Source organism: Podarcis liolepis (assembly GCF_965112155.1).
Source record: "Podarcis liolepis genome assembly, chromosome: 4".
NCBI classification, from domain to species: Eukaryota; Metazoa; Chordata; class Lepidosauria; order Squamata; family Lacertidae; genus Podarcis; species Podarcis liolepis.
Window position 1 is genome coordinate 2,829,174 of NC_139558.1, and position 19,951 is coordinate 2,849,124.

Sequence of the window (19,951 nt, forward strand, 5' to 3'; positions counted from 1 at the left end):
CCACTCTTTTCGTGATGCCCCACCCCTTTTGACCCTCCTGATGTTGGTAGAACCAGGGCAGTGGGAGCTGCTGTGGCGGTGGGAAGGGTCATCTGACATCCGCTCTCTTGCTCTGGCATTGCAGAGGGAAGTCTGATGAATCCCTCCAAGGGGCAATAGAACTGCAGCTTCAACTTTCCTGGTGAAAATGTTAAGTTGTTAAATCTCTGCTACTGAAATCAATGAGATCTACAAATTCTCACTTTGGATCTTGTCAGTGGTTTCATATTCATTTAATTATTGTAAAAGAGTCTATCTTATTTATTTATTTTTAAAAAAATCAAATTGGCTCACCAAAAAGTAATATAGAAATTTGTACAAATATAAAACACTCATGATTCAGTTCCATGATTGGGATCTAGGTCATTAATGTCACCATAGATTGACAATTTCTAATTCACTGACCTACATGATAATGGAGCTGGGATCATATGAACACCACTGAACTCTTCAATCTGCGTGATTGTGGGAGAGAGAGCTAGGACGCTAGAGATCTCCAGAACAGCACTCACTTAATAGCAACTCTCAATAATCATTATGGGTGGGGCAGGGGCAGGGGGAGTAATAGAATCATAGAATTGTAGAGCTGGGGGGGTCATCTGGTCCAACCCCCTGCAATGCAGGAATTTTTAATCATGACACACAAACTGATATTGAAACAATACAAATTTGTAGTGTAGATATACCCTGGATCTCAATTGTGAAACTAACAGCCAAGGTTGCTGGTATCATACCCTTGGAAAATGTTCTTACTATAATTTATATAAAAAAAATTTGCACAACAAATTTCCCATGAATAAGAAAGAGTGACAGCTTCTGAAATCCAGGGCTTTGCTATGTTTTCAAAACAATAGGTTTGAATTCCTTAATAGGCTTTGAGTCTCCAGTATGATTTGAACTTCCTAATGCCACCGGTGATATTTATCCATTGGCTCATAAAAGAAAAACAAAATAAAATTGGAAGCACTTGAATAAATACCTAGAAATTGGCCAGGTTAAATATTGGGTAGGGTGGTCTCACTTTGTAAATTAGAACTCCCCCCCCCCTTGATCACCAATATGTTCTTTGCAAATCCTCGGTTCATACAATATGAATCAATTTACAACCCCAAAGCATGTAAACTGAAATACTTCCTTGATTTTTTCACCATTTGGTGATTTCCTCCCTAACTGTGAGCGTGGCCTAGTTTGGGAGTCCCACTCTAAAATGACACAATCTGTGAAATGTTGTTCACCATTGCTTCCTCCCATAGGTTTTTCCCCCTGGACAGAACATCTTCTCTCTCATTCTCTCTGTGCCCAAAATGAGAGTAGCTGTCAGACTGCACTCCTTGTTCTGACTCCACCTAAGAAACTTTATGTCCAAGAGTACCATCCTCTCCAAGTTGGTTACCCCTAACAAGGTCAGGTAAGAAACTGCCTTGCTGTTGTATGTTAGGACGTGCACGCAATTCCCATCTTCACTTCCATCTAACTCAGGAAACTAGTGGTGAAGAGCAGGCTGGATTGTTGATAGGGAGATTGCAGGTACAGACTGCGGACCCCTTGCCCTGGTTTTCCGATAGAGATTTAGTTTTCATTTTGATTGCGGATTGATGTCTGTGTTTTAAGCAACTAAATACTACAGTCAGGGGAAGCACATCAACACTCAGTGCAAAAAGGTCCCAAATCTCTCCAGCTTTACCTTAAAATATTTGGGGGAGAAAGGTGGCTTAAAGCTGAGTAGAAGGGTTGAAAATTCATTCAGTACTTTTAGTACTGTGTATGTTTACTTTAGCAAAACCACCTCCAACCAATTCGTGAAAGAACCATTCACAAAGAACTCTGTTCACCCTCCATATGCAGAGAGGCATGCATGCGTGGGGGGGGGAGTGGTCCCATGCAGCCTGTTCCTCCCCTGCTATGATGCTTCCGCATCAGTTGCTGGGCAATGGAAATGAGCTATTCATTCAAATCAAAGTCTTCTGCACATTGCATGTAAGCCACTTTTGCAAAAGCAGAGGTGGTGCTGCCCATTGAGACCTGGAAACTGCCAAACTGCAAGGCAATCGAAAGTAAAGCATGAGACTGAGAAGCCTGGCCGAACTATCATGGTGCCTTGCACAATACCAGGCTGGTAGGGAAGAGAGGACTTAGCTGTATTCATATGAGAAAATCGAGAAGGGCCATAGCTACATGATATGGTACATTATTTGCATATACTGAGGTGGTTCCTTCCTGGCAGGTCTAGTTTTGAAACAGAAACTCAGGGCAGAGCAGCGCCTGAGTCTTTGGGAGCTGCTGCCCATCTCATAGTCCAGTTCAGTATTAAGCAGGTTTCTCTACTTCTGATGTCTTTTACAATATGCTTGGTTCTTTCAGCCACAGCTAAAGTATTTTAAGGAACTGCATGCTCAGTTTAGAAGTTTAATCAAAAATTTTAATAAATCTCAGGAACCATTCCACTTGAAAAAAAATGTTGTTCAAGGTTTCTTTTGTAAATTGTAGTACACAGTGTCATGTGCATGCAGTTCTTGCTGGAATCTGTTGCTGGTGGGGTTGTCAGCCAGTCAGAAAAACAACCACCACTGTGGCCTGAACGGGCTTCGTGTTGATTTTCACTTTGCCAGAATCTCAAAGGGCAAGGCACAGACTCCCTTAGTCTCCATCTCCACTTTTTGAAATCAGCACATATCAGGTGATAAAGTGAGTTTTGCACTTATTTCTGCGCCTGGTCCTGAGAGCCACTGAGTAACCCCTGAGGCCCCAGCACTGGTTAAATAAGAAAAAAGAATACTGTGTGGAAAGAGGAGCAATGTACAATATCTCACATTAACTTTCCCATCTGAAATGTGTTTCATCTCAAGTAAGACATACCGATTTTGATGGCATGAGCTTTCACACAAGGATGTGGAGCCTTATTTTAATTTCCAATTTGTTGATGCAAGTGCCTTTCCTTCAGGCAGTGGGGCTCTCCGCAGGGGAATAAGTCTTGGACTGGGAAGGGGCTTCCCTTCCGCTGTCCCCCTTGTGCTGCTGTTTTCGTTTCTTCCAAGTATTGGAAAACAGAGCATACTAAGAAATGATGATGTGAATATGTGCAGGCCACTCCATCCTAAACATTATTTCAGCATTTTGGATAAAAAGTTACTGGCAATGATAAAATTTATTGAAATAAATGGAGAATAGTCCACATTTAAATAGTAGTGTGTTTGCTTGGTTTTAGTTAGTTTCAAAATGTTTTCCTTCTGTTTAAAATCCTAAATTAAAAACAAAAACCTTGTGTTTTGCTGTTCACTTAAGCTTTTCAAGTTTCATCCTGAAACAGTGGAGATGAGAATATAATAAAATGGTAAAGGGCCCCTGACCATTAGGTCCAGTTGTGGATGACTCTGGGATTGCAGCGCTCATCTCGCTTTACTAGTTGAGGGAGCCGGCATACGGCTTCCAGGTCATGTGGCCAGCATGACTAAGCCGCTTCTGGCGAACCAGAGCAGTACATGGAAACATCGTTTACCTTCCCGCTGGAAGGTATTTACTTGCACTTAGATGTGCTTTCAAACTGCTAGGTTGGCAGGAGCAGGGACCAAGCAACGGGAGCTCACCCCGACATGGGGATTCAAACCGCCGACCTTCTGATCAGCAAGCCCTAGGCTCTGTGGTTTAGACCACAGCACCACCGGCGTCCCTGATAATATTATAATATAATATAATATAATATAATATAATATAATATAATAATAGTATTTTAAAACATCTGACCATAGGGTATATTTCACACTGCAGACTTGTATCAGATTGATATCACTTTTGTGGCTTCATTTTGAGAATTGTAGTTTGGTGACAATGCTAAGAATTGTCTGTTTGAGATCCCTCCTCTCCTCCCACCAAGTGCAGCTCAGAGGGTTCCCTGTTAAGAGGGAATGAGAGCAGCTTGAATGTCTTCAATGAAGTAGAGATTCTCCTATAAACAGTAGGGAACTGTCACATATTTTTGTCTACATGAGTGAGAATCAGAAGGAGTGAACAACCTGGAATACAAAAGTAGAGGGACAGGGTTGGCATTTTGGCCCTCTGCTGGAGAAGGAAATCAAATTTGCCTGTTTGTTACCTATACAATTATATTTGGGAGCTCATTACCATTCTTAAGAATGCTTTAACCTATAATTTCCATAAAAGAGATGAAAATCTACCTACTTAACTTGCTTAGTTGTGGAACTCCATTAGAATTAAATTGCAGGCCTATTTATGTATGTGTGTGTATCCAGTTATGTAAATTACAAAATTAGAACAGGCACATAATTAAATGTGACAATGGGCCATGTCCTCCTTTTCTGAAGAAAAATGCACAGAAGGGGAAAATTTAAACTGCATCATCCCGAGGGTTTTTGTCTGCGAGGAAGGCTAGCGGTGGTGCAGAAGTGGAGAGGGTGTGCCTGGACTGCTGAGTGCTTTGGCAACAGTTAATAGTTGTGGAGCATTTATGCAGACATAGAGAAAGAGCTGTGGCCATAGTAAGTCTCTAAATATGAATAAAGGAAATAGGTGATGTACAGATTGGACCAATCCCGGACCAATCATGAAACACACTAAGGCAGTCTTTCCAGGTGGTGGGTTTTAAGGGGCAATAAAGTAGAGGCAGGAAGTTCTGATCCATCAGGAGCACAATCCACTGGGAATCCACAATTTGCAACCATAATGCTTATTACTAGAAAAACTTCCCAAGAGACCAAACTGTAGGTTTATCAGGGGAAGGGTGTGAGTGTCATTGCGGATCTTCCACCCCGGCCAGCAATTTTTTCAAGATGCTTCTAGAAATATTTAAATTATGTATATAGTGTGTTTGCCTCTTATCTTTCCCTCCCCAAACTGCTAATGTGAACAAGAATAGTTTTAAAGTTTTCTTTGGTGTTAAGGCAACGCTTACTTGAAACCAAAATCTATAATTTTAGATGTACAATATTGTAAGTTTGAGGCTATGTTTTATTTAAAAATAATTACAGTGGTGCCCCGCAAGACGAATGCCTCGCAAGACGAAAAACCCGCTAGACGAAAGGGTTTTCCGTTTTTCGATGCACTTCGCAAGACGAATTTCCCTATGGGCTTGCTTCGCAAAACAAAAAAGTCTTGCGAGTCTTGCGATTTCCCCCCCTTCCCCCCTTTTTCTAAGCCGCTAAGCCGCTAATAGCCTTTTAGCCGCTAAGCCTTTAATAGCCGCTAAACCGCTAATAGCGCTAATCCACTAAGCCGCTAATAGGGTTGCTTCGTAAGATGAAAAAACCGCTAGATGAAGAGACTCACGGAACAGATTAATTTTGTCTTGCGAGGCACCACTGTATTCTAATGGAGTTGGATTGTGAACGCAGGATGCTTAGGCAGAAGGGGCAGTCTGCTATTGCTGAAAAAGGGTGAGGAATATTAGCAGCATAGAAGTGTAGAGTTGGGAGGGATCCCCAGGGCCATCTGGTCCAGTGCCCTGCAATGCAGGAATCTCAACTGAAGCATCCAGGACAGATGACCAGATTCTGGACTTGGGTTCTTTGATGTTCAGAGTAGCAGCCAAGTGTAATCAAATGACTCTCGTAAAGCTCATAGCAATCTGCATGTTCAAATGCAGAGCGTCCTGCCGAAGATGAAGCCATTGCTTTCACTTTCTGACAGGGATTGTTCAGAATCATCTAGTGGTCCACTGTGGGCAAACAAAATCCTGAACTAAGTGGACCTTAGGTCTGATCCGGTTGAGTATTTCTTATGTTCTTTTAATTGGATTCCATGACTTGATGGTATTTTCCCCCTCCACATTCAGCTGATGATACACTGCAATAAACCCTTTTGACCTTCATGCTGCCAGAGCCCACTTTTCATGAAAGCAGGAAGGATTTTTTTAAAAAAGTCTGCATTCATGTTATTTCTGCTGGAAATATGCCACCAGCAACATACATTATTCTTGATTCTTCCCCTTTCCTGAAGAAGCATGCCCTTTTCATTGTGGAGGTTCTGCTGTGAATTTCTTCCGAAGGGGCTGCTTGTGACTACATGGTGTTAGGGGCAAATGTCACACCATTTCCCATGGGCGGTGTGCCAAATTACATTTCTTTCCATCTGCTCTGCTGCGCAGTTCAGCAATGGGAGAGCAGCGTCTGTGTTGTGACAAACCTGTACTGTGACATCAAAACATCTTTCTTTGAGCAGGGATCCAGGCATACATTTTGCTAATGTCCTCCACCTGAGTGAGGCCAGTGAAGTTGTAGTCCTGTGACCTAGGATGCCATTGGCTCAAATATTTGCATGTAATCTCAGCCATGAACTTGGTGGGTGACCTTGGACAAAATGCTATGTCTCAGATGTAGGAACATAGGAGCATGCGTTATACTAATTTTTAGTACAGTAAGCCTGCTACTTATGTACATCTAACTTGTGTGCATTCGGCTGTATGTATTTGGCAAAAAAAAAAATTGTTTAAGAAAAAGAAGGGGGGCGTGTTCAGGGAAAAAGACTTTGGCAATCCCACCCACCATTGCACCCAGTGTGTTTTGACTATACAAGATTTGGGCTTTATGTACAATCCCTGGAATGTAATTCCTGTGTAAGTTATGGTCTTACTGTACTGTATATCTAAAATCCACATTTGGTAGATTCAATCCATATTAGCATTTCCTCATGGTACTGCTGCTTCTTTCTTGCTTGTGATTTGCATGATGCATGTCCCAATTTATAGCTGTTGTGCTAGTTGTGCCCCTTTACTATGGCATTCTTCATACTTGTTTTATGATTATTTGGGAGTGGAGAGGTTCTGCTCTTGCATTGCGATGGCACAGCTGTTTCCCACGGAGAACCAACCTTGTTCTGTTGTCACTCTTACTGGTGGGAATGGCTTCAAACATGCCAGAGTAGTTTGGCAACCTTTACTCCACCTTTCTCTCCCCCGCACCCGCTTCATCCTTGGGCATGTGGGAAAAGCTCTTTTTGGAAGAAAGTTATATCCACTACTTTACTGACAATTTTTTGAATATTCAGTGTGCAGTAGTGGGCCTGCACAGCTTTGCTTAATAATTGAGCCCTTTCCTCATTCACTTTTCATGGGGATGGAAGTGGACAGAATAATAGAACCATAGAATTGTAGCGTTGGAAGGGACATTCCAACCTTCTGCAGCACAGCAGTCTTGCCCACAGCCACCCCTGGGTGGGCTTGAACCACCAAGCTTCTGGTTACAGCCAGATGCACCAACCCATTGCACCACCGTACATTGACTTGTTTTTAAGTGCTACTGCCCAGTGCATACCAGTGGACTTCAGTAGCTTTGCTTAATGTCAGATGCCTTTTCCTGTTCTCCTGCTTCTGTGGTGATGGTCAGGGATGATTGAACCCATTCACATCTAGTCTATTTTATCCCATTTATTGGCAGATTTTAAGCCACTACCCCTGTGTGCATTGAACTACATCCTTTCTCCATTATCCTTCAGCTTTCACCATGGGGGATTTGTTTTTAGAGGTAATTGTCATTCTCTTTTTTCTGACAGATGGAGCAGATTTAGGTATTGCCCTCGCTGCTGCACAGCATTGTATGCAAATAGAGCATTCTGTTCACGAAGTGTTTATCAGGAGTCAGAAAGGAAAAACCAAACAGAATATTTATTTCCCCACACGCCCAAATGTTCTTCAAGTAGATAATAATGAGAGGCATGAGACTATATCCACACCCTAAACCAGTGCATGAAATAAGTTGAATCATAACCATCTGAATGTGATCTGGGCAGAGAGGTCCACAGCTCTGAAAGGTGTTTTACAGCTGTTGTTGGACACTGGAAGACTAAGCATGTGATGTGAGGGTACTCCTGGATTTGGCACCGATTATGGAAACCCAAATGATGGTCAGTTACCAAGAATGCTTTTTACCACTTTTGACTGCTTTGCCAACCACACCCCTGTCTGGAGAGGACTGTGTTACAACACAGCAATCCCTTTTCTGTTCATGTCCAGACCAGATGGCGGAAATGTATTATTTGTGGGGTTGCCTTTAAATATGGTTGGGAAACTTCATCTGGTCCAGAATTCAGCTTCCAGAGTCCTGTTGGAAGCAAGGTCTGTAGTACCTCCATTATAATAGCTGCACATTATAATAGCTGCACCAGCAAGTTTCTGACCCTATTTTAGGTACTGGTGTTAATCTTTAAAACTACAAATAGTTTGGCCCTGCTATTATTAGACTGCCTGCACCCATGCCACCTTTGCTAACATTTCAATTATGAAATTCCCTTCTACTGAACACTGAACTGTGTTATTCTTCTTTTCATATTTTCATGTTTTGATTATAAGCACCTTTGGGTGGACATTTGTCCAGAAAAGCAGCCTCAAAATCTTTTAATTAAGTAAATAATAACTATTCTACCATATTTCTTCCCTCCCCACCAATTTTTATTGAGCATAAGGTAGAGGTTTGCAGTTCAGAATCATGACTTTATTAATTTCATAGTAGCTGAAAATCCATAGATAATTACAATGCAGATTACTTGAACATACAACTCCACTCTTTGAGGATCCATTTTGAGATACGAATGGACAGAAGTGAATGCTATTAAGAACAGCAGAAAAAGCTACCTGCAAAGGAGTGGAAGCCACAAGGCACTCTTTAGGCATGTAATGATTTGCCCAGGAGTGCATGTGTGCACCCGAGACCAAAAAGGAGGCTTTAAAATGTTGCTTACTTACCATGCAGTTATAACCAATAACAGTCATGTGTGGCACTGACTGTGTGTGTGTGTGTGTGTGTTTAAGTGACTTAAGAACCACCCACAATTTCATTACTGATATCCCAAATTAAATGGTGTAATGTAGCACAGGGACATAATACGAAGAGGGAAGAGATGGTATTGTGTAGGATGCTCTCTGCGTGGCAATTGCTTGAGTGGAAAGTGCCACGACAGTTATACCTGACAAATGAAAGGGGCTTCAGTGTGGATTATATGTCAGTCAAGACTATTTGTCTGTCTAGCCAAATATTGTCTACTTCACCGGCCAGCAGTTCTCAATGGCTTATGGAAGACATTTTCCATGTGCGCAATTGCCTGAGCCTTTTCACTTTAGCCTTAGCAGCCCCTCCCCCAGCTGCTTCACAACAAATGGAGTTGATAGCATTCACCTGCTTTACAGGGTTGTTGTAAAGAGCACTGAGGCAAGGTATGTGAAAGACTTTAAGCACTTAGGAAAATTAATTTTTAAAATATAGATGCAAAGCATTGGTCTTTTCTGTAAGTTTTAATGAGTTAAACCATTGCTGAGTGAATATCAAACTGTTTGTATGGATTGATGAGACTCAGTGCTGCATTTTTGTTGATAATGATCTGATACCATGACCATGCCAAAGCAATGGCATTTTTATGCTTGCTAATGTTACATGCATTGGCTTAAGATTGTTTTGGCTCAGTTTGATTAATGGTTCACAGAACTGGGTGGCTTCTGCACAAGCCAAGCAGTGACTTCCCCATTCATTTCCGAATCCAGGTGTACCGGATTGCATCATATTACTGAATAATAAATGCATTTGCAGCTATGATATATTTTTATTTTTGTTTCAAGTTAAAAATAAGCACTGTTGGAGAAGCACAACTGATCAGAGAACGGTTTTAGAGGATGTTGTGTTTCCTCTTAAATAGCCCAGAAGAATGACTGAATTTAAGTTAATTATGCCTCAATCCATTAAACTCAGAGGGACCTATTATCAAGTAATGTGTTTAGGATTAGGTTAAGTTGTTAATTATGTGGACATTGATGGGATTAAACTGGTTTGTACTCAAGTTTAATTTATTTGTAGATTACAAGCACCCTAGACCTTACAAAAGACCTGGAGTGATTGCTATTTCCTGTCTTTTTCTCCTCTACCACTTGAGTGAACCCTTCTACCGTATCCTAAGGACTACTGGGAAGGACTGCAGCTAGAGATTGTCACTTGTCAGTCCTATGTTCCTGCTCCATTAGTTTAACACAGAATGAGGCTTTAGCTGTTGCAGTGAAAAGCTCTGCTTACACCAAAAACAGACAAAGAACCAGCATAAGATGAGGTTGTGTGAGAAATGTAGGATTGCAAAACTCTTTGAGGGCTGGTCCATAAATGTTCGTACGTCCCCCTTCCTGACTGACTTATGTTTATAAATGGACCATGAGATGGACAACATCACAGATATAAGTTAAGTACTGCCTCACATTACCTTAAAATACAATAATTTCCAGTGGAGTTTGTTCATGCATTGAGATTCCTGACCTCAAGTGTTCAGGAGCAAGTGCAGAGAGATCAAGAAATGTTTAAGCTTGTATGAACCAGTCCTGAAGCTGAAGGAAGTAGATTACGATTTGTATTCAGTAGAAGGTGGCATGACAGAGGCATCGCTGCCTGTGGCCCGTACGTTCATGCTGTTATTGCCTCTGGTTAGAATGTTTTGCATGTTAAAAAATCCACCAAACCTCTATCACCTCAAATGACAGTGACAGAAAAGAAATTAGTGTGTATACTGTGGTTGGTGATGTAACAACCTTCTAATAATCTTAAAAAGTATTGCCTGTCTCTAACCTTAGCAGTCACTCTTTTTTGCAGCAAAATGTTTCTTTCATAACCCCAAAGATTTACAAAAAGAAAGAAAACAAACCCAAAACTTGAGCAGTCACTTTGGGTCAAATTACCTAAGGACATTCCATGCCCAAGTAAAGTTCAAAGGCAGTGTAAGCGATATGAATAATCTGAGCTGCCCAGCAGCAGAGAAACTCATCCAGGCTGATTATGCTGCACCACCCACAAGTGTGCCAAAAAAAGGAGAAAAAATGAAAGGTTTGTGTATTTGCTGCAGGCAGCATAGAAAGAGAAATAAGGACATGCAGTGTGGCTTTAAACTCAGCTATATATTTTCTAGGAGATCTAGCACTAATGTATTTGTTCACTGAAGGTCACTACGCCATCAGGAATATAATAATACTTAGCATTTATATAGCACAATTCAAGTGTTCACATACATTATCTCGGCAAACCTCGCAATAGCCTCGTATAAGAGGCCACTATTATTGTCCCCACAGAGCAGCTGTTGGAGTGTGGCTGAAAAAGCAGTTACCGTATTTTTTGCTCTATAGGACGCACCCGAGCATAGGACGCACCTAGTCTTAAGAGGAGGAAAACAAGTAAAAAACATTCTGAATCAAATCATTTCAGCTGCCTTGCCTCGTGGAACCAGCGCAAAAGGAGGAAATGCCGGGAATTACCGGCACAGTAAGCTGGAGGAGGGGCGGAAGGGGCAGTCCCCATCCTTCCAGCACATTGTACATCTAGCAGAGTAAGAGCTGCTTACACGCGTGCAAGCAGCTCTCCCTTTGCTTGAATTACAGCCCTGGCAAGCAGCCAGCCCTGGCTGAGCTTGTCGGGGCTTTATGGGGAAGCCGGGGGTTCTCCAGCCAGCCCAGCCAGTTTCGGGGCTGAAGGGGGAAGCCCGGGGTTTCCCCATAAAGCCCCGGCATCCCCAAGCTAGAACTGTGCAGCGCTCCGTCTCCCTGTTCTGGCTTCAGGGACAGCCTTTCAAGCCTCCTCAGGGCAGCGGGGTGCCTCCACAGGAGAGTTCCTGAGGTGGGGGCAGCCATCGTGGATGATGTTTGGACACGCAGACCAAAATATGACTTCAGCCAATTTTTGGCATGACAAAACCAAATTCACAAATTGAACTATCCATTTTAAAATGCCACAAGGCAATTGGTGTGGTTCCCAATCCTCCATGTCACACCTCATGGGGACTCCATTTTGCTCTGTCCAGGTACACATTCCCTACAAATTCTTCCCCTCTAATTTCTGCTCAAAATTGGGGTTTGACACAGCATTTGTACACCAGCCAGTTGGGTAGGGATATTCTAGAATAACTCTGGCAAACTTGGGTCAGTCACTGTCTCTTATCTTATCTAACCCACCTTACAGGGTTGTTGTTGCTATTAATTTGTTTATACCCTGCCTTTTCCCCTGATGAGACTCAAGGCAGCTTATAAATAAAAACAGGATTATGAGTATGAAATGGGGAGGGGGATGTATGGTAGAGCTTGGAAGAACATTGGGGTTATGGATTTTTATCAGCTCTAGCCTCCGATAAGAAATTGACATTGAGCAGCTCAGCTAGCTGTATGTACAAATGTGTTTGTGATACAGTGTAAGTTAATGAGCAGTCTAGTTCCTGTCCAGTTCTGGATACAGTTTTGGCAGACGGGCACATTTTCCCGTACAGTGGTACCTCTGGATACGAACGGGATCCGTTCTGGAGCCCCGTTCGTGTCTAGAAGCAAACGTAACTAGCGACTGCACATTGCGCACGCACGTGTCACTTTTCACCGCTTCTGCGCATGCGCGTGACATCATTTTGAGCGTATGCGCATGTGCAAGCGGCGAAACCTGGAAGTAACGTGCCACGGAGCGCAACTCGAACGCGCTCAGCCCGAAGCACATTCAACCCGAGGTATGACTGTATTTGGTAGGAGTACCAATAGTTTTCAGACCTGGTGTTATCAGCATGTGGGGAAACTTTCAAGCATGCATTTGCTAAGAACCCCAAACTTGTATACTGTACAGCATTGACAGGGAGATGGTCTGAACTTGTACAGAAATTTACAGAATTTCTTATTGTTTCTGAAAGCTATAATAGCCTGGATGAGTAAATGAAGGCTTTGAACTTTGGTTAGTCATAAAGATTGGAAGGGGAAAGTGGGGGAAGCAATCATTTTTCCTAAGCTTCCATGTCAGATTCTGAGGACCAGGACTTAGAAGAGTAGAAAAAGAAGAAGAAAACTTTATAATTCTTGGTTCCTCTCTTAACCCCAATGCCTTTATTCTTAGATCAGGTCTGGGTAGCTAGGCGGGCAGTGGTGTTGACTGAAAGAGAGTAATGCTTTATTGATCAGCTATGCATTGTATGTTCCTGATTGGAAACAGGTTTCTCTACTCACATCTACTGCTGTTTTCTTGCAGCTGTATATCTGTACCCTTGAATGTCCATCTGAATTGTTTTGTGTTTGGCTTATTTGCCTTTTTGGTGCACTGTACCTCCCCCTTTGCTTTAATTGTACCTTAATTTCAGTTGAAATTTACCCTTAATGAAATTGAATAATAATGATGCTTAAAAATTGTAAATAGAGAAAAATAAGTTTGAAAAATAGAAAAGGCACTCAAGGATAGAGTGGAAGTTTTCAAGTGGGAAAACTCTGCTGAGCTCTGTCACTTATCGGGAAGCATTGGCTGTGAGTCCCTGTTTTGCAGCCTGAGAGCAAAGGAATGCTGAGAGGACGGAACAGATCAAGCTCATGGGCCCTAAATTTATTGGATGAGGGCAAGATAAATGATGTGGCTAATAGGCTCTTATTACATCAGAGGTATTTGGTTTTGTTCGCCTTGTTTCATGTACAAAATGTGGACTTGAGGATTTTCAGTCTTTTACAAAGTTCTATTTTACCAGACCTACTAAACAGTGATAAAACAATCACAACAAGGGGAGATAGAGGTAGAGGTGTGTGTGTTTGTGCGCACGCGTGCATTAAAGAGTTATAAAGGGTGCTAGGACAGAGATGACCGGTGATGCATCAGAGTGTAAATTATAAAAGTGACTTGAATGGGCTTCAGTGCATTTCAATAATTAAGGGTATATAATATTGCTGGGGTATTGTAAATTTCCTGTTTTACTATATTTACTTTCTATCCTGAAGAATTATAGAGCCTATGCAAATATGCAATTTTAAACATCCTCTAAAGTGATACTATTCTAAATTATTAAATGAAAATATGAAGTTTGATTATTTAAATGTGATCTAGTTTCCGTTTCTATTCATTTCAATTCTAAATGTCAGTTGACATTAAACAGTTTTAAACAGTCATTAAAGTCTGTTTAAAACAGATGATAATTTTCATCAAGGTCTTTTAGTCAGTTCAAGGAGACCAGCATTATCAGAATAAACACAGCTATCACATCATTATGTATTTAGGTGTTAGGAGATTTATATACCACCTACACCAGAAATGGTCATATGTAAATTTCTTTTTTAGAAAGCATATACAAACACAGTGAAATAAATAAAAAATAACACTCATAAAAAATAACACATTTATTCTTCTTAACTTTTAAAAAATTCTAATGATTAATTTAAACTGTATTTGTGAACTTAGAGATGTTTTGATTTTGTAAAAAATGCTTTTAACCTAGTTGTTTGGGAATGTTTTGAAATATTACAATAGTTATTTTCCCCATTAAAGTGTAAAGTAATCTACTTATGTCATGCAAATAGCTAACTGTATATTTTAAATTAATCTATTTGATAATGATATTACTATAGAAGCCACTTATTGTGCTCAGTAATTGCAGATGGGTCTTTAAACAACTATTAATCTTGACAAATAGGTTTTGGAATCAGTAGGCACTTAATAAATATGTAGTCCAAGTCTTATTAAATCCAAACAAATATGCATTGCAGGCTCTTGAAGTCAATCTACACTGCCCAGTTCTATTCATCATCGCTCAGCACGTATCATTATTTGAACGACAGAATCACAGAGTGTATCACAGCACTCCTCTCATTATTAGAGGCTTTCTGATCAGTGGGACCCACAGATGCAGCTTACAGAATACACTTCTGGCAAGCGTATGAGGGCATCTTAAGAAAGAACACGAGGCGTAAACTCCCATCTCCTAAATAACCTCCTAATCAAATGTTGATCTCTCTGGGTATCCATCAAAAAGCTCATGACATGAAGATGTCAGGGACAGCTTTGCAGTGTTTGTTTTCTGATTTGTCCAGTACTGAAAAATTGGCACAGCTATTAGCAGTAGGATAGTTTCTTGCTGAGAGAACAATTTGGAGGATATTTCCCCCAGGTTTGTGCAGCATGCACAGGTTCAGTCCATATTCAAATATATAAAGTCCATGTTCAAATATATAAAAGGATGTCACATAGAGGAGGGAGAAAGGTTGTTTTCTTCTGCTCCAGAGAAGCGGACACGGAGCAATGGATCCAAACTACAAGAAAGAAGATTCCACCTAAACATTAGGAAGAACTTCCTGGCAGTAAGAGCTGTTCGACAGTGGAATTTGCTGCCAAGGAGTGTGGTGGAGTCTCCTACTTTGGAGGTCTTTAAGCAGAGGCTTGACAACCATATGTCAGGAGTGCTCTGATGGTGTTTCCTGCTTGGCAGGGGGTTGGACTCAATGGCCCTTGGGGTCTCTTCCAATTCTATGATTCTATAAATATACAGCAGTGGAAACACATGATGAGGCTGAACATTATCTCAAGATTTGCCATTATAATAATCAAACTGCATCATCAGCAAAGTTGTTTCCTGTATGTCATTAAAAGTTCTATTAATGTATGTTTATAAATACTATCACTTGTAGTTTTAAACTGTTTGCAAATGGGGTGAATAATTGTCCTCCACCCCATTTCAGAATAATACACTTTTTTTCTCTCCAGCTAAAAAGCTCATCACATGTAGAATCTCCTTCATCTCCTAAATCAGGTATTCCCTCCAGGTTTTAAATTAGATGGGAGTAACCATTCATTTCTTGACCATTCATCCCTTGATTAATCTTAGTAACGGTTTCTTGTAATTCTCTATCAGAGGACATTTTTTGGAATCAGTAAATGTTTGGATAAATTCATCGGAAATATTTTTGTTCTGCTAATTTGTTGTGGAAAGCAGCCAAAATGTTGGGTTTTCTCATGCCATCTATGAGGCACTAGCGACTATCACACTGTTGCAATAATTTTAGGAGACCTAAGGATGTGGAGACTGATTGCAGTTACTCTGTGCTGTACATGCTCAGAATTACTTTTATATTGTAGCTATTGGTAGGATATACAGTGTTGTATAAGATATATGTAGTTTTACTTTATATATTTTCTTTACAGAAGAGATGCGGCCAAATACAGGGTGATTAATGGGGACACAAGTGGAGAAAAGGAGACAGTTCAGACCAAGGCCAACAGCACTGGCAAGATTTGTTCTGTTTTACAGATGTTTCATAACCTCTTCTGATTAGTGCCAGGCTATGTTCCTCATACCTGCTCCAAAGCGCCCACGGTTAACAAGGCGTCAGTTGTGGCCCCACTGTGAGACAGCTCAAGCAGCCGAAGGTGGCGGATTTGGAGTATGGCTTCAGAATAGCAGAGTGAGAGGCTGATAGCTTTGGTCTCCTGTGAAAACCCCACGGAAGGGCAAGAGCGTGGCAGCAGGGCTGATGAACTTGGTTTGGCTTAGTGCGCAGCCTCCTGCCTCAGGCGGATGGACGGGCTTCCTCCAGTCTATTGGCATTCCTCACTAGCAACTGACTCATTGTTTGTAATCAGGCAGGTGAGGTAACATCTGGTTATATCCAAAATAAGCTGTTACCCCCCCCCCACCGCCACCTCTCTCTCTATTCAGATGTAGATATTTTAATAAATGTTTTAAGCTGAACTAAGCTGGTACTTAAAATAGTTCTCTGACATTCAGAATAATGGATATGAAAGCAAGTGCAATAAAAATTGTCAGCAAGGTGCAGCGTAAGCACAGTTTCAGCTGTAGCCTTGCTCATTTTAAACATTTTATTTAGTCCAGAAGATCTGCATCTTTAAGAATTAAAATACATGCTTTACTCTCAAACTTCCCCACCCCAAAAGTACAAATATGCACAGTTCAGGCCCCTGTGGCAATGGCTGTTTAGACACTTGCACTGGACAGAAAAGTTATAGTGATAACCCCAACTAATGAACAGATCAGATTTAATTAACTAACAGTATACAATTAGTTGATTGATTCTGCGACACTGACTTTTATTTCAGGATCCACTCACTACCTAGAGCTGCTGATTTACAATGTGGAGAATCATACTGTACTAATGAAATCGCCAATTACGTTTCAGACATACCAGTCTTGGCCTTTCACAGCACTTTCTTTGCCAATTGTTCATCTGTCTTTCTTCCACACCTGCTTGCTGTAGTGAGAAAAACTCAGTGTTTGCCACACACAGGCAAGGGACGATAGAAAGGGAACTCTTTCCTGCAGGGTTAATACATTTTGAGCAGGCAAATTCTGAGCAGCCTGGCCCTGCTTTCATTCTCCAGAGAAGTGCAGCATGCAAAATCTCATGAGAAAGAAGTCCTCAGTTTCCCAGTAATTTTGGCTTTTCCCTTCCCCCGTTCCTTTGTATGAATTTGTTTCCTTGCATGAAGAGAAATGTAACATGTAAGGTGACATGCCACTGTTTGTGATGTAGAATGCAGCCAGTGACAGAAGATCGATTGCATAATTGAGTCTTTCACAGTGGCAAACACCTCACCTGTGTGACAAGCGGGGGTGCTGCAGGGCTCTTTCCTGGGCCCAGTGCTGCTCAGTGTCTTTATAAACAACTTTGACACCAAACTGGGAGGGGTAGCTAATACCACAGAAGACAGAATTGGGATTCAGTATGGCCTGTCTACACATGCAAGTCACCACATGATGTTGCACTCATCAAGTGATAAACATGCTTGTGAATGGACACAGTGCTAAGCTCCACTGCTTCTCAGAGATTACTAATCAATGTGATTCCTTGATCAACAATTCACTTTTTACAGCAGTTTCACATTAAGAACAAGTGGGGTATTTATTACGACCAAAGGCGCAGTCTTGGAATAGGGACACCCTTCTCTGCTGTAGAGCTCGCTGAGAGATCCTGAGACCTGCCACAACCTTTTACTACTTATCTCACGGGATTTTTCTAGGAACAAAACAGTAAAACCACTGTGATGGTCCCATTACGTTCTTGAGGGAAAGTGCTATAAACACAGTTAATAATTATCATTTATCTCCTGCTCCTATAAACCATTCACCCTGGCCTCAGACTATTATTGTATGTTATTAGGCTTTTGTAACATATAACACTGATACCATATTTGGAAAGGTTTCTTGTGTGCTCCATTTGAGTTTCATTTTAGGTTCTTCTGAGGGGTCTTTCTCACGCAACAGCTGGCAACTGAAGAGCAGTTTCCCCCTCCAGCTTTTGACAGTTTCACTCTTGGTGCCATCTGGATTCATTGGGCTAGAAGAACACAGCTGTCCCTGTGTGTGCAGTGAGCGGGACTCAGTTTCTGTCCTGCCAGGCCCATATTGATTTTGACCTGGCTCTGGAAGTAGTTTTGGATAGTCCTAAGCCAGAGGGGCACAGTCAACATTTTCTGCCATGGCGAAGTCTTCCTCACACCTTGCCAGTGTTTTTAGGTTGACATAAAAGGCGGGGGAGGGGGAAGCAAAAGGGTTCACGTATATGGGAGTCACCCAACCCACAACTTCAGTGCTCCCCTTTCTGGACCATATAGATATAATCAACTTCTTCTTAGAAAGGATGAGCTCATCAGCCAATCAGATTTGGCCAGTGGGAAACACTACTGAGGGAACGGAAGCTATAGGCTGCATCCCTACCCTGAAACAAGTGGGGGAAGGGTAAAGGACCCCTGGGGTTGCAGTGCTCATCTCACTTTCAGGCCGAGAGAGCCGGCGTTTGTCCACAGACAGCTTTCCGGGTCATGTGGCCAGCAGGACTAAACCGCTTCTGGTGTGGCGGGACACTGTGACGGAAACCAGAGTGCAAGGAAATGCTTTTTACCTTCCCGCCACAGTGGTACCTATTTATCTACTTGCACTGAATAACTTACAAGACTAGTGTTTGGTAAAGTACTGCTTATCAACTGTAGGACGATAAACTCCAAATAATGATCTACCTGAATAGCTTTGGTACCCTGGGACTGGCCTTAGCAGTAGGTGAGCTAGGGGGTGCCAAGTGTTCACACAGAGCTGAGTGGGGCTCCAGGTTTTGCTCAATGACTGTGTTTTTTAAATGCACTGCCTACACTGAGCTGGGGTGGCAAATAAGGTACCTGCAATCTTTTCTTGTTTAGGTAGTCAGCTTTAAATGCATGTTTCTTTTTAGTTTCCACTTTGATGTCATTTGTGCTAGACAAAAATCAGTAGGTAAAAACACAGCTTAACTTTTGAGCTTGTGTTACAGAGCACTTTGCACTTCAAATGCTGTAAGCATAATAATAATAATAATAATAATAATAATAATAATAATAATAGCTGTAAGAGGTCAGTTGGATACTTTTCTACTTATAATGTTATATATATATATATATATATATATGCAAATATATATATATATATATATATATATATATATATATATATATATGTTTTCGTAGATTTTCACGGGTACAGGAATGCAGGTTTTGGTGTCCTCGGGTGTCTTCCCGTGTAAAAGTTGGGGTGTCTAGGCGACGTTTCGACGAGGTCTCACTCGTCATCTTCAGGCTGGTGCTTTCGGCTTCTTGTTACTGGAACAGAGCGGGATCTCAGTGTTTGAGTTCCTATAAATACTGTAGAGGGGTGTGGTGTATTGCCTCAAAAGTTCTGGGCAGAGGGGAAGTTCCCAGGCTAGTGTTCTTTTCTTCTTTTGTTCCTTAATTACTTGAGGGATATCTTGAGTGATTTCTTGAGTGATATTCTGAGTACCACTTGGTTGGTCATTAGGTGTGGATTAGTTGCTAAAGCCTTCGTGTCTTGACCTCTTGAATTTGTGAAGAGTTTTTCTGGGAAGATGGCTGTACTGCACTTAGTTGTGCTTTGGCTTGGCTTCGTGTATAGGGGCGAGCTGTGGTTTTGTGCCCTGTGCCAGCCAGATCTGTGTAGGGATTGCAGGGGGGTGCAGCATCCGGAGTTGCCACTATGGTTTGGTTACTGGATGGTGTCTGTAATTTATCTGTGGAGAGGGTCTGGGTTTGGGTCTGGTGTGGTTGATTGGTGGTGGCGTTCTGTGTGCCTCTGGATCTGGTGTCGGTTTTTGTGGGGAGGGCTAATTTCCAGATGTCTGGCAGGCGGGACGTGTCGTCACGCTTGTTCATGTTGTGAGGGTGTTTCT

The 19,951-nt window shown here is 41.7% G+C and overlaps 1 protein-coding gene across 14 annotated transcripts in view; it reads left to right on the forward strand.

The window, feature by feature from the left end:
• PCDH17 (protocadherin 17) overlaps positions 1 to 19,951 on the forward strand; it is a 143,040-nt gene that overhangs the window by 64,773 nt on the left and 58,316 nt on the right. For 4 of the 14 annotated variants that reach the window (XR_014525562.1, XM_083501088.1, XM_083501097.1 and 1 more), the window contains exon 4: positions 1,293 to 1,447. The exons of 9 other annotated variants lie outside the window; for them this stretch is intronic. Coding sequence is in view for 4 of the 5 variants with exons in the window: in XM_083501088.1 (XP_083357214.1) it covers positions 1,293 to 1,438 (146 nt within the window). In the remaining variant the exon portion in view is untranslated. The remainder of the gene's footprint in view (positions 1 to 1,292; positions 1,448 to 19,951) is intronic. One more of the 14 variants, XM_083501098.1, reaches the window with a different exon arrangement.